This window comes from Primulina tabacum, chromosome 13 (genome assembly GCF_025594145.1).
Source record: "Primulina tabacum isolate GXHZ01 chromosome 13, ASM2559414v2, whole genome shotgun sequence".
Classification (NCBI taxonomy): domain Eukaryota; kingdom Viridiplantae; phylum Streptophyta; class Magnoliopsida; order Lamiales; family Gesneriaceae; genus Primulina; species Primulina tabacum.
In genome coordinates this window covers 29,679,667-29,693,770 of record NC_134562.1, presented here as the reverse complement: position 1 = coordinate 29,693,770, position 14,104 = coordinate 29,679,667, and the positions used below count along the sequence as shown (strand labels likewise).

Below are 14,104 nucleotides of genomic sequence, written 5' to 3'. Positions count from 1 at the left end.
TCTCTCCCCAGATAAGAACGAAGATCAAGTAAACGATGATGAATAAGACATGTTTTCGGGTTGGTGACGAAGTTTCGGAATATGAAGATTTCTCGCTTATGTTCTTCCTAAGTCTTGATTCAAGTTGTACAACGCTTCAGTACATTTTATTTCATTTTGGAATTTATCGCTGTAAGACAAGATTATTTTGAGTTAATTATGAAATAGACTGTTTTTGGTTTATACTGAACTACGAGGCTTATTGTTTGACGATTATGTGATTGTTGAACAACGCCGGTGTCGACTAACCCCCGATCTCGGGGCGTGATATTTAAGTGGTATCAGAGCCGTCAGGTTCATAATTCGGCTGGAGATTTCAATAGACAAAATTTGACGAAGTTAGATTTTGGCAAAAACTTAATCATTCATATCCACCCCAATCTTTTATTTGAAAATTGTGACTTCCCATAGGAAACTCAAGAATTCGATTCCATTAATTATTCTGGACTGGCCCCGATGTATAATCTTCAAACCATACGCCAGTTCTCGAATTTCCATCTTTGAACCATTTTTGAATCAAATCTCGAATAAATGACTCTAAAATTTACCGTTTGATGTTTATTCACGACCTTATCATTATGTAAGCTTTCCATTGTTTTTCAGGAAATGGCTTCGTACGCCCCTCGTAACCACGCTCAGTTTTTGCCATTTTTGAAAATTCTCGTAGAGCTTATAACTCCGCATAGGAAAATCGAAATCCAATTCTTCCATTGTTCCTTGATCCTGATGAATTATTTTTAATTCATATGAAAATATTTTGATTTTTCTTTTTGAATATTCCATTGATTCTGCACCGAAATTGTTATCCATATGCATAAGTATGTTAAAAAAAAATCTTATAGTATTTGATGGGGAAGTAGGATTTAGTTTGAGAAATAAAAAAAAATGAGAATTAGTGTTTATGTGGATCGGACGATTGGAATTTCAACCTTCTAGAATATTATTATTGAGATTTAAGTCAATTTGACAATATTGGGTCGTAGTTTGACTTTTAATAACTTTATATTAGTGCAAGGGTCCGAATACAAAATAATAATAATAATAATAATAATAATAATAATAATGATTGACAACTAGTGTTTAAATCACATGGTCGGGAAAAAAATTAAGATATGATTTTTGGGATTTATATGAAATCGATTTTGAGACTAGTCTTTATATTAAATGGCCAATAGAAAATTTGATATTTTTATTTTCGGATTTAAGTTAGATTAATTTTGGGACTAGTATCTGTATTAAATCATCAATAGAAAGTTATAAGTCCTGAATTTTCGGGTTTAAGTTAGATAGACAATTAAGTGATAAGGTGATACTCATGACTAAATTTTTAATAGAGTTAACAAATTATATTTAGGATTTTAAGTAAATATATGTACATATATAAATATATGTTATTAACTTGAAAATATATGTTCTTGATTTGAAACATCATTCTCAATTCTATTTTTAATGTCAAATAACAAAAATTCATTTGTTTAAAAATGGTCTTAAACTATTATTAAATTCTTGTTTGATAAAATTCATAACATAATAAATATTAGTGCAATTGATTGGACCGTTTCATCTTTGTGTCTACAATCTATAATTTAATTTATATAAATTCTTCTTGAACAAAGGAACAATTCACTTCTCAATTTTTTTGTTTCCTCATTTGTAAGCTGTTAATTATCTATTAAGAACTAAATATATAATACATTTCTTTGGTGGATTATATATCGTGTCTCTTTTCTAAAATTTTATTTATTCATCTACTTGTTCCTATACAATCCTTACCATATTTTAGAATTTTCATATATTGTTCGAAAATTCTTCATTCAATCATGCTTCTTTTATTCAAGCATCATCATTCACCTACCTTCAATTTTTGCAACGTCATTATCGATCTATAAATTTTGAAAGTTACCTTAAACGCTATAATTTAGTCTTCACATTCACCAATAAAAAAAATAAAAAAAATTTGAATCCATCTTAGCCATATTTTCGAAAATTCCATCTCATATTTGGCATGTGAATAAATGCTTCTTATTTTAGAAATGTAAAAACATTCATTGACCCAAAATTTAGCATCCAATTAAGTACTAATTATAACAATTAAAAATTAAATTAATGACCTTAAAAAGGTTACCAGATATCTTCTCTAAAGTATCTATATAAACACTTTATCATGAATGAAGAAAGTCACACCAAGACTCACAATCATCTCATATTTTCGAGCCATCCCTCAAGCTAGTCATGAACAAAGATTGCTCAACTTTTTGATCGAAAATGATGACCCAAGCCAAGACCTTTAGCAACCTCGAGCACGAAATCGAGCAACTTAGGGGTACCATTACGAGTTTACTTCATGACAAAGAGGAGTTGAAGAAAGCTAGGGATCACCTTCAAGTAGAAGTGTGACAACTCACTTTCGACAAGAAATTTGCGGAAAAGCAACTCAAAGATTACAAAGAAGAGTTACAAGAGTCACAAAAGTATGGTCAACAAATGATTGCCACCTCCGAAGCTTGGTGCAACCACTATCACGCTAAGAAATGGTTTTGTGACCAACTTGAACTAGAGTTCAATGCGTATCGTCATGAAATGAGAAACTATGTGCAACAATTTGAGCTCAGCAACCAAAACTTGAGTGCAGAAATCGTCAACCAACAAATTGCACTCGAGCATATGCAACAACCACTAAATGCACAAGGAGAAGAGGCTAATGAGGAGATATGAGACGGAAATGTTACTGAGTATATTAAGCTCTCACATGTTTTTTTTTTGAATAAGGACACTCTCGTCCATATTTTTGTTTTTACATCTCACTACTTGTGTTTTGAAATCTACCATTCGTATTATAGGATTCAAGTTTAAATTTTTCCTTGAATCCATTGAACTCAAGCCATGGATCATTCAACATGAATTTAAATTTCGAATTTATCAATCATTTCATATCATCTACACTGACTTAACTCAAGTTTCGATGACGAAACTTCTAATAAGGAGAGAGGGATGTAAAGACCCAAAATCTTGCAAGGGGAAGACCAGTATATATCATAGAAAATTTCAGCTCATTTTGGCACAACGTTTTCGAGTTCCATGCAACCATAATATTGGAAATTTGAATAATCATTTTCCTCATTATTGACCATTTATCATCATTTTAATTACTAATTTAAACCACAATAAATTAACCATTAAACCACCTATATTAAGAGCAAAATAATGATAATTAAGAGGAGGTTAATGACCATGAATATGTCTTTTAAATATGAGATTAATGGTCATTAATATGTGTCATTAAGAGGAGATTAATGACCATGAATAATGACATTTAAGGTGAGATAAATGACATTTAATGGAGTGATCTTTCACCTTATCATTGGAGGCCTATATATAGAAGCTCTGGTTTAGTGTAAAATAACACCAAAAATCCCCCCAAATCACTCATAAGTCTCGACTAATTCAAGAAAAGAGAAGAGGCTACATTCGACCATTGTATTGCTGTCAAAGTGCTGCCCAAATCGTTACCGAGGTGCTGCCCGTATTCGACCCAAGTTTTACCCAAGTATCGGTTAAGTTCGAATCGTACATTTGAACCAAGAGTAAGTGGGCTTTTGCTATATATTTCTTTATAATTTAAACTTTGTATAAGTATTTCATGACATGCTTGTATGTGTGTCAAAAAATTTTCGAAAAATGCTATTATACATTTCATACAATCTCGATCGATGAACGATATGTTCCTTCTATTTCCGATGTTCTTTGATTTTGCTGAATTCATTCAAAAATCTTGATAAGTGTTGTTTGTTACATCTGATTCTGTGTTGTACTGTTATGATTCGAGTGGGATATGAAACGACGATTGTAAATTCTATATGGCCCCCATCAGTGGGTATAAAATTGTGTTCTGGCCCCCATCAGTGGGTATAAACTGTGTTCTGTATGGCCCCCATCAGTGGGTATAAAACTGTGTTTTGGCCTCACCTCTTAGAGGACTAACATATGGGGGACAATTTGACCATGGAAAACGAGATGAATAACAGTGTTTTCGTTTGTTCTGATTCGTTCTGTTCTGAATTGTCTGATAATCTTTGTTTCGCATTTCGATTCCGATTTTGATCTGATATGAGATACTACGTTTTGAAAATCAGTTTGCAATATGTGTTTTAAATTATATTTATATGTATTTGTGGTAATCGATCGGCCTCCACTTGCTCATGAGTGTTTCCCAAAACACTCACCCCTTACATCTCTTCCAAGATAAGAACGAAGATCAAGTAAACGAGGATGAATAAGACATACTTTGGGGTTGGTGATGAAGTTTCGGGATATGAAGATTTCTCGCTTATGTTCTTCCTAAGTCTTGATTCAAGTTGTACAACGCTTCCGCACATTTTATTTCATTTTGAAATTTATCGCTGTAAGACAAGATTATTTTGAGTTAATTATGAAATAGACTGATTTTGGTTTATACTGAACGACGAGGCTTGTTGTTTGGCGATTATGTGACTGTTGAACAACGTCGCTGTCGACTAACCCCGGTCTCGGGGCGTGACAATATATATTTAAATTGATGGGTTAAAATAATTAATTTCAAAAACTTATATATATAAACCTTTTGATAGTAAATTTTCGTGAATTTAATTTAGGATTGAAGGCTTTCCAAACAAGTGAGTAAATAAAGAATTTTCTAGCAATCCATGTGAAGGTCCTCATGACCAAAACTCTAAAATAATTTTAAATGTTAAAATACCATAAGCAACTGCAGAAAACAAACCAAGATTTGTTTTTTGTTTGCCAAATGTGTAATAACCAAAAAAAAAAAAAAGGGAAACAAATTAAGTTAATTATATTTCTATTTCATAAATTGATTACCTCTTATGTTTCTCACAATTTTCCTTAAAACTACACGTGTCCACCCTCTGTTGGTTCCAATCCAATCGATTTTTATCCATTTAAAAATAATGCAAAATATTGTCATTGTTTTTTAGCACCATAATTTTGAAGCCACGTATCAATAAGAAGCTTATATATATATATATATATATATATATATATATATGTTTACTTTTGAAATGTATGGTTTACACAAACTCCAAATAAATATATATATGTTTGCTTTTGAAATGTATGGTTTACACAAACTCCAAATGATTTGTTTGTTACGTATTTGATTATTTGGAACAAATTGTTAAGAAATCAAATTTCTTGTTCCTAAAAGCAGCGGCACTTTGTTTTGCAACTTGGATTGATTTGCACCTATCTCCCGTAACGACAAGGTAGACCCAATCCTCGAGATCCTCTAGCCTTGCTCATTTAAAAACATTTGGGGGTCGTTTCTTTATGTGAATCACAATCAAGATTAGCGGTTCTGTCACGAACGTTTGATCTTAAAATTGATACACTACAATAATAAATGGCTATTGTGACACTTTTTTGTAGACACTTTTAATTAAATGTTGTTACAAATACTTAATAATGACACTTGTAAAAAATTAATAATATTTAAAATAAAAAAACATATTAGATTAGTTATCATGACATTTTTAATTGATGTCATCTTTTATATAGAGGGAAAAAATTATTTTTCCCACATCGTAAAAAATCGTTAAAAAACTAAAAAATTTCACTATAAATAAGTGTGAGAATATTTGGGTTAGATAAATATTGGAGGAGGGAAAATAATTGTCTCCCCCCATATAAAAAATGACATCAATTAAAAATGTCAGGATAACTAATCTAATATGTTTTTTTATTCTCACATTTATTTTATCTAATTTTCCCTCCTCCTATATTTATCCAACCCAAATATTCCCATATTTGTTATTGTCACTATAAATAACATACACGACACTTTTAGTTGTCATTATAAATGATTTTAACTGACATATAAATTTGTCATTATTACTATAATAACAAGGCATCTATAAATGTATTTAAACATGAGTTTTCCTGACATTTAAAATTGTCATTATATGAATAATTAGTAACACGTATGAAGTTGTCATTAACATCTTATAATGACATTAAAAAATGTCAGTAAGTTTAAGACGACATTGGAATAGATGACATTTGTTGGAGGTGTCACTAAAACTTAAATGTTACTAAATATTGAATATGATGACATTCATAAATGTCATCATAAGTATTTATTCTTGTAGAGATATAATAATTCAAGATGTATATATTAAATCTAAATACCTTATCTTCATTGTGCAAAACACACCGTGAACTCGTTAGTTCTCATATTTCTATAATTGATATCAAAGTCATAGTTTGAGCTTTTTATTTAGTTTATTGTACTTTTAGAAAATCTTTATCAAATTAGAGTAAGTCTCTTGTGAGACAGTCTCACGAATCAGCTTTATCTGTGAGACGGGTCAACCCTTTTGATATTCACAAGAAAAAATAATACTCTTAATTAACATAAAAAGTAATATTTTTTCATGGATGACCCAAATAAGAGATCCGTCTCACAAAATACGACCTGTGAGACTGTTTCACACAAGTTTTTGCCATCAAATTATAGCCTTTTTCAAAACTTTTACACACTAACACTATATATATATATATATTATGCAGGGAGCAACAAAAACAAAACTCTTCTTATCAAATCAAACAGGAAAAATTACAGCCACACAAAATGATAATCTTTATTTATTTTTATTTTTTGAATATTTTCGTTCAAATTAACAAGAAACATTTGTAAAGGTCTTGGCTACTCAAGCCTCCAATCACAACGCTTATTAAGTTAATTTCGGGCGTCATAGTCAATATTATTGCTTCCCTCTCTTGCTGGCATGTGACCGACAAACGATTATCCTTTTAACCATTGCCAACATATTTTTGTCGATTCAGAGGTTATAAATGTGGGGGGTTTTGATATTAAACTATTTAAAATATCGAAAGATTATCAGTAAAGTTATATCGTTACCACGAACTATCATTTTTAGTTTGACCCGAAAACCAGATTCGACAGACATATCGAGATACTTGGACGACAGCATCTTCGTGGTTAGACGAGTCCCCGTTGAACCTGAAATGTAGTCATTAAATGCTGTGGTCTGATAAACATTTTGTATGTGCTGAGAAGAGAGGGAGCAGAATGAACACACCACATGGTTTCGAAGATGATATAACTGATAACTGACTCCATGTGTGTTATAAGTCTCTGTGTGTTTTGTGTGTGTGTTTGTGTCTGTGGTTGTATGTGTCCATGTTAGGGTAATATAACGTTTGTAGTTATTACAGCAACATGGGTTGTTCTATGTAGATCTTAATTATTAGGTCATCTAATTAGTTAATATTTAGTCAAAATTTGGTCTTAGTAAACTAAGTTTTAATAGTCTTTTTTTTCCGTTGGAATACTGAGATGATGTTGTTAGATACGCCAGTAATGTCTGACGCTATGTCAGCATTCCGGCCTGAATACGCCAGTAATGTTTGAAGCTATGTCAGCATTCCAGCCTGGATAAATTTATTTTTACTACAAATAACAAATTGCCACAAAAGTTAAAGGACGGGTAGCAGTCAGGTATTGAATTCACAACTACAAGGTATGGACATTTAATATCTCTAGTGGTTTAGTTTGACTTGAATTGGGGAAGGGCTTGTGAAATGTGGTAATTAATATGGCGGTTCTATTAAAAATTATAAAGAGTGAAGTAAAAAGATTTTGAAAATATTTGGCAATGTGAAGTGTTTTAAAAGCACTGTCTATGACCATCTAGGCGTTGGGTGTCTCGCTCACCACCCCGATTTTTATAAAGCGATGTCTCTTAGCACTATTAACTCAGCCTAAGCTGCTAGTCATCGTCAAGGCAGCTCGAAATCCGCTTAGACGGTCGTATAATGTAATATACATTTTTTTTATTTTCTAAAAAAATTGTTTCAACATTTTTCGCTCAAATTATATCTTTAGAAAGAATATGTAATTGATTTTGAGTTTGCATACAATATAGAGGAATTATAAAAAAAATATGAAGATAAACAAGAAAAATTAGATATTTAGATAAAAATATTCGTTTATGTCACGCCCCAGGACGGGGGTTGGTTGACATCGGCGTTGCTCTCAAATTTACATTCGAAAACAACAAGCCTCAGAAGTACAGAATTCAGAAATCAGTATTTTTATTCATAAATAATGAATATTTCAATGTCCGATACAGCGGAAATGCCAAATGTTTTACAGCGGAAATGTAAAACCAAATATAACAAAGTCTTAACAAATACAGCGGAATAAACATAAACTAGAACTGATAAACAACAGTCTTCTTCACCAGCCCCATAATTGAATCTGCTATTTTTCTTCTAACTTTTCTTCCTCGTTCTTATCTGAGATGAGTTTGGTGGGTGAGTGATATGGTTGTCACTCAGTAAGCAGGGGCGGGAATAACTCCCAGTTTTCGAAATCGTTTTCAACAGAAACAGTAATACAAGAATATATAGAAAACTCTTATTTTCAGAACAGAAATCATTGTAAAGTTTGCTTAACTCTTTGCGCAAATTCAGAAATCAAATGTTTCAGAACAGAAATCATAATTAGTAAGAACTGAGCACGTTAGTGAATTTCATGGCTAAACTGATATCAGTCCCCTATATGTTCTCTCCTCTAAGGGGTGAGGCCAGAATCAGAATCAGAGTTTCGGTTGAAGTCTACTGGAAATCTGGTTGCTCTCGCTACTGGATTTTACAGCTCGAACATGGCACTCTCTTAGCTCGAAAATTTAAGTAATAATCTCAAGATTTGTGTAACACAAATTCAGAGACTTGAGGGTGTTATTTATAGGCCAAAATCTGACTGTTAGCATCCCATTAATGGCCATAATATGTCATTATGTGCCATTACAGCCTTTATTCCATGATAAATGCTTCAGTTACAAGTCATAAGCAGAATCAGTAGTTGTCTGCTGCAATCTCGCGCTACTGAACTCTTCTGCTGCTGGATTCTGTCTGTTGGAAAAATATCATCTTCTGAAATATTAGCTTCTGCTAAATGCTAGCTACTTCTGGAATGCGATTTCTCACAGTTTAGGCGGCCATCCAACGCCTATAAACAAGAAGAATTAGATATTTAAGTAAAAATAAAATCCGCTTAAGTGGCCGTTTAAGTGTCTAAGTGCTTGGCGGTGGGTGACCGCTCGACTACCACCCACTACTTTTTAAAACACTGATAATATAACATTCTTGAGATTGTTCTGGTATACATGTACTGCTATTTCCTTTTGCAAAATAAGCTTGAGAAATTGAGTTAGTGAACCTAGCTAGTAATAGTATTATTGCATGTCAAGAGTTTACAAAGATTTGGGCTAAGTCAAGCTCAAAACTGATAGCTCGTCGAATTTTCCCGTGGCATGCTAATTTGTTGTTTCTTATCAGAGGGGTGTGGCTTAAACTATTACTACTAGTTATAACTTTTGATATAACAATAAGACATTACACCATCTAACGGAATATGTGTATATATATATATTTATATATATATATATATATATAGATCACATTCATCCTTTTGCAAAATGTTTTAAACAAGACATGATGTACTCCGAATATCATTCATCAAAGTTTTTGAATACGACATCGATGTCCGAATATAAGTAGGGATCGATGTATAAAATTGAATCATAATTCCGTTTCGAGATCGACATAAGCGTGAATATAATTACCCACAAGTGAAATTTGAATGCATGGCAAAAGCCGAAGGAAAATTTGAGCAGCTTTGTCAAGCTCCTTGACGACATATCAGTTCATAGAAGAGACATAATGTGACAAGAGGCTGGCTCCATTATATAACACATTTAACATTGTAATAAATTTCATCGACTTTCGAAAATTTTAATAACTCAAAAAGTTAGAACATAGGAAATTTTGTTCATTATTTTGTTGTCATATGAAATTGGCTTCCAACCACGAAATTTTTTATATATTTTGCAGGTATATATTGAATGGTTTCAAATTACACAGTATTTGCATGCCATTTTGGTGGAAAAAAGCATAAACTAAGTTAATATAATCAAGTTCAACTATTTTTCCTCAACTAATTACATAAACCCATCAATTTAATCATATATAGTTGACCGGAGATAAGTCTTCATTAATTTTAAAATGATTTTATGTCGATTAAGCATGATATAAAAAAATCATGCCCATTAATTAATTAGCTTTTTTTGTTTAAAGTTAAATGAGCCTCTCTACTCAAACTGATGTTGTAGAATATTTTTTAGGAAAATAACTTCATTTTTAGGATACACTAGTGTCAAGTAATTATTTTAAATCCAAGGTTTTGTACATTTGAGACATTTCGCGTAATTTTCTTATCTTTTTAATAAAAATGTTAATGATCGAGCTCTTTATCATCAGGCAAAAAACTATTACAGTTAGACAATGCACAACTTTATTTCCTCATACTCGTGGCAACGCAGAGTACACTTACTTGAGTGTAAATGGAGTGGGTTGTTAGGTCCATAAGTCCGGGAAGATATGTGTCTATCTGCTGATGTTGTCTCACATCCCTTAGATATTAGTCTTATATATTTTCTACTGTTTAAGATCTGAACCTAGTCCATCAAATTAATCAAGCGGCGAAACGTACTTAGCATCTTGATGCACGAGGATTTCTCAAGAGTCACTTATATCAGTGCTATTCTCACTCATGTATGTTTAACATAACAAAAAGATTTATCAAAATTAGATACATATGCAATTTTTTAAAAAATAGCTTCCAATTGTTTCTTTAACAAAAAGAAAAAAGCTTCCAATTGCAGGGTATATTAAATAAATTTTAAAACGAAGAGTTCAATATGCTCAGCTTGACTAGGAATATATTAAAATTTTATATACCTCTTAAAAGTAATCTTATCCAAATTTCATTAGAATATATAGTTCATTAAAAAAATATTCATTTTTTTTTCATTTTGTCCCGCAAATGAAATAAACATTTCCTTAATTATTACGAACAAGGAAAAAAATGTCTTGTATATTTGGCTCTTTGCAATTTTGGCAATATTTATTATCAAATTTCAGTTTTATTACAAAATCTCTATTTTTAAAAAATTTTAGTCATCTTCTTTGATGTAGCGCTGATGCGGCAGTAAGATAATCTTAACATGATTCTGGCGTGTATAATGTCAAATCAACACTCTCAATGAAAAATGATTAAAATTACAAATTATCAAAAGATGTACGACTAAAATTTAAATTTGATAACATAATAATCAAAATCGAAAAAAAAAACCCAAGATACATTATCAAAATTGCAATTTCCCTTGCAAATAAAACCTTTCATCAAATCCTCGGGTTCTGATATTCAAATGACAAATTCGATCCCATCTCTATTGTATCCATCGAATTTGGTTTCATAATGCATTTATTCAAGGACATTAATTATAAATACTTCAATCCAATCATATATCATTGAATTTTCATCTGTTCATACCAATACCTGATAAAGAGCATAGTAAAATAATGATTAAATTATATACAAAATCTCCTTAAATTCTAAATATTAGTTAAAAATCCATGTTTTTTTCCAAAATTATTGCTAAAATTAAAATTTTCATATATAAGCTCGATTTTTTCTTTTAGTGTACATATACTTCTTGTCTTGTCGACTAAACCCGACATAAAAAGGACAAGTAGACTAGTTTCTTAAGGCTTCCGAAGTTTTTAATACATTTATTTACGTGTACACTGGCTTTAATGAACAAATATATACATAAATTGTGTATATATGTCTAAAATTCGATGGCTTAATATGAGTCTCAACACATAAATTTTTTATATATATATTTCGTAGTATGTGTACATCACTCAATTAATAATAATAATATATATATATATATATATATATATATATATATATTTATTGTGTGTGTGTAACGTGGGATTGTGTGCTTCGGCTGACACATAGAGGTCCCTCAAAGTTGGGTAATAAACGAGCAAATTTCGGTTCAACCAATTCAACTCTTAACCCTAGTTTAACAGTTTGGGGAACACTTCGAGAAGAGGACGACATGAGTGTGGCCGGGTTATACATACATATATACTCGATATGATATCGGATATATAATACTGATGTTGCATCGCATATGGTTAGTATCACACTGATACCATTTTTGACTGCCTAAAGAATCAAAATTTGAAAAAAATAGATCAACTTACATAACGAGTTTGGTATTATTCCTTGTAACATAAGATAAAGAGAATTTCTTGATCAATTAACATTGCTTTTGTTAATTCTTTTAAGACATAAAATTGACTATGTATTTATGTTCTTGATCTTGAGGTTACATAATTGTCTCTATTTTGTAAACATCCAAATCCAATTTTTTTTTACAATTCGGACATGATCATAAATTCATAATTCATATTTCTTCCCCTCTTTCACACAGAGACACACTTGAAACTCTATTTAAAAGGCCCATTTCTTACTCCCATGCAATTGTCTTCATCACCTTCAATTCACACTTCTTTCTCTGATAAAACTGCTCATGTCCATGGGTTCCTTATCTGTTTCTCCATAACCTATCTCAAAACACTTATCATTATCTAATTTACTTATTGAGAATTCAGGGTTTTTCTTTAGAACGTCGAAAATTCTAGTAAAAGATTAAGAAAAATTCCGTAAATCGACCAAACCCGGTAAAATATTTAACTGATCACGATGTCTAGCAGAAGATCACGTTCAAGGCAGTCGGGAGTTACCAGGATAAGTGACGATCAGATGGCCGATCTGGTCTACAAACTGCAACAGCTTTTACCTGAGATACGCCATCGGCGATCCGACAAGGTCTGTAACTGTTAATTCTTTCATGTTATACTTGTTTCAACACTTCACTTGATATTAGTGTATATCTCATATTTCATTCGTTTAGAATTTAACTAGAACCAAAAAAAAAAATTATATGTAGTTTTTCAATGTTCTTTTTGAAACTTACAAAATTTTTATTTTCGGACTAAAAAATAATGCAAATTATATATGGGAAGAAATGAAAATATAATTTTCTGTATTTAGTGAAATTTGTGTTTCATGCATGAGCAATTTGTATTATTTTATTTTTTGTATGGTCTTTCGTTTTCTTTTGAGGTGATATGTATCGGATCTTGCTGCTCATGCATTCCCACAAGCCAACAAAACTCATTCAATTCACGTTATTATTTTGTCTTTGTGGGGCTCTAATGTTTTACAATTTCCTTCAATTATTATTTTTCATTTAATATGTTATGTTACATGAAATATTACAAAAACACATATAATTTTACAAATGGGGTCTGGATTTACACGCAAGAACTCATTGGTAAGTAATTAAAATTTGAATTTATATGTTTCATTCGCATGAAAATAAATGTGTGCAGGTTTCAGCTGCAAAGATATTGCAGGAGACATGTAACTACATTAGGAACTTGCACCGAGAGGTGGATAATCTGAGCGGCCGATTAGCCGAGCTCTTGGAATCGACGGACGGTGAGAGTGCCGAAGCAGCCGTGATAAGGAGCTTGCTAGTGTGATATTATGTTAAGTACTATGTATCTATAAGTTTAGACATGCTTGTACTTTATGCTTCGTATGTTGTCTAGGGTTTGGTCACCATATTTGGCCAACTTAGGGCTTTCGGCTCCATATTTTGTAACATAGCATGCATGGCCTTTGATGCATGCCTTTTGTTAATTAGTCGTTTTTATATTTGAAAATTTAAGGGTTCTTCTCCTTTAAGTTTCAAGTATCCTAATTTTGAAATAGTTTAATTACTAATTATTATTATATATGAAGCATTTATATAAAAATAACTATCTTATTGTCCATGTTCATGATCACTTGAGTACAAGCCAAATAGATTTTGATCTCGTGTAGGAAAATACTTAAATTTATTAATACTAAGATTTTTCAGTTGGACGATGTTCTTGAAATAATGTTAATTAGGTACTTTATTTTACACACGAGTAACGAATGTATATTGAATATTATTGATTTTGATATGAGTATGTAATACATTTGGAGTGAAAGATTAGGATTTAATTTGGTGAATGAATTTCGAAAATGATTTCTATTGATTCAACACGTGATTTATTAACGAAACAAAATAAC

At 31.3% G+C, this 14,104-nt stretch overlaps 1 protein-coding gene across 1 annotated transcript; it reads left to right on the top strand.

The window, feature by feature from the left end:
* Window positions 1–12,485: 12,485 nt before the first annotated feature.
* Window positions 12,486–13,704, top strand: LOC142522869 (transcription factor PRE6-like). The gene is made up of 2 exons (XM_075626442.1): window positions 12,486–12,808; window positions 13,375–13,704. Exons 1-2 carry the CDS (start codon window positions 12,683–12,685, stop codon window positions 13,525–13,527), a joined length of 279 nt encoding a protein of 92 aa, XP_075482557.1. The 5' UTR covers window positions 12,486–12,682; the 3' UTR covers window positions 13,528–13,704.
* Window positions 13,705–14,104: the final 400 nt, after the last annotated feature.

Bases quoted from the DNA above. Each gene is read 5' to 3' on its own strand.
- LOC142522869 (XM_075626442.1), top strand. From the start codon at position 12,683: ATGTCTAGCAGAAGATCACGTTCAAGGCAGTCGGGAGTTACCAGGATA. The intron at 12,809-13,374 runs GTCTGTAACTGT...AAATGTGTGCAG, and splicing joins GCCATCGGCGATCCGACAAG to GTTTCAGCTGCAAAGATATT.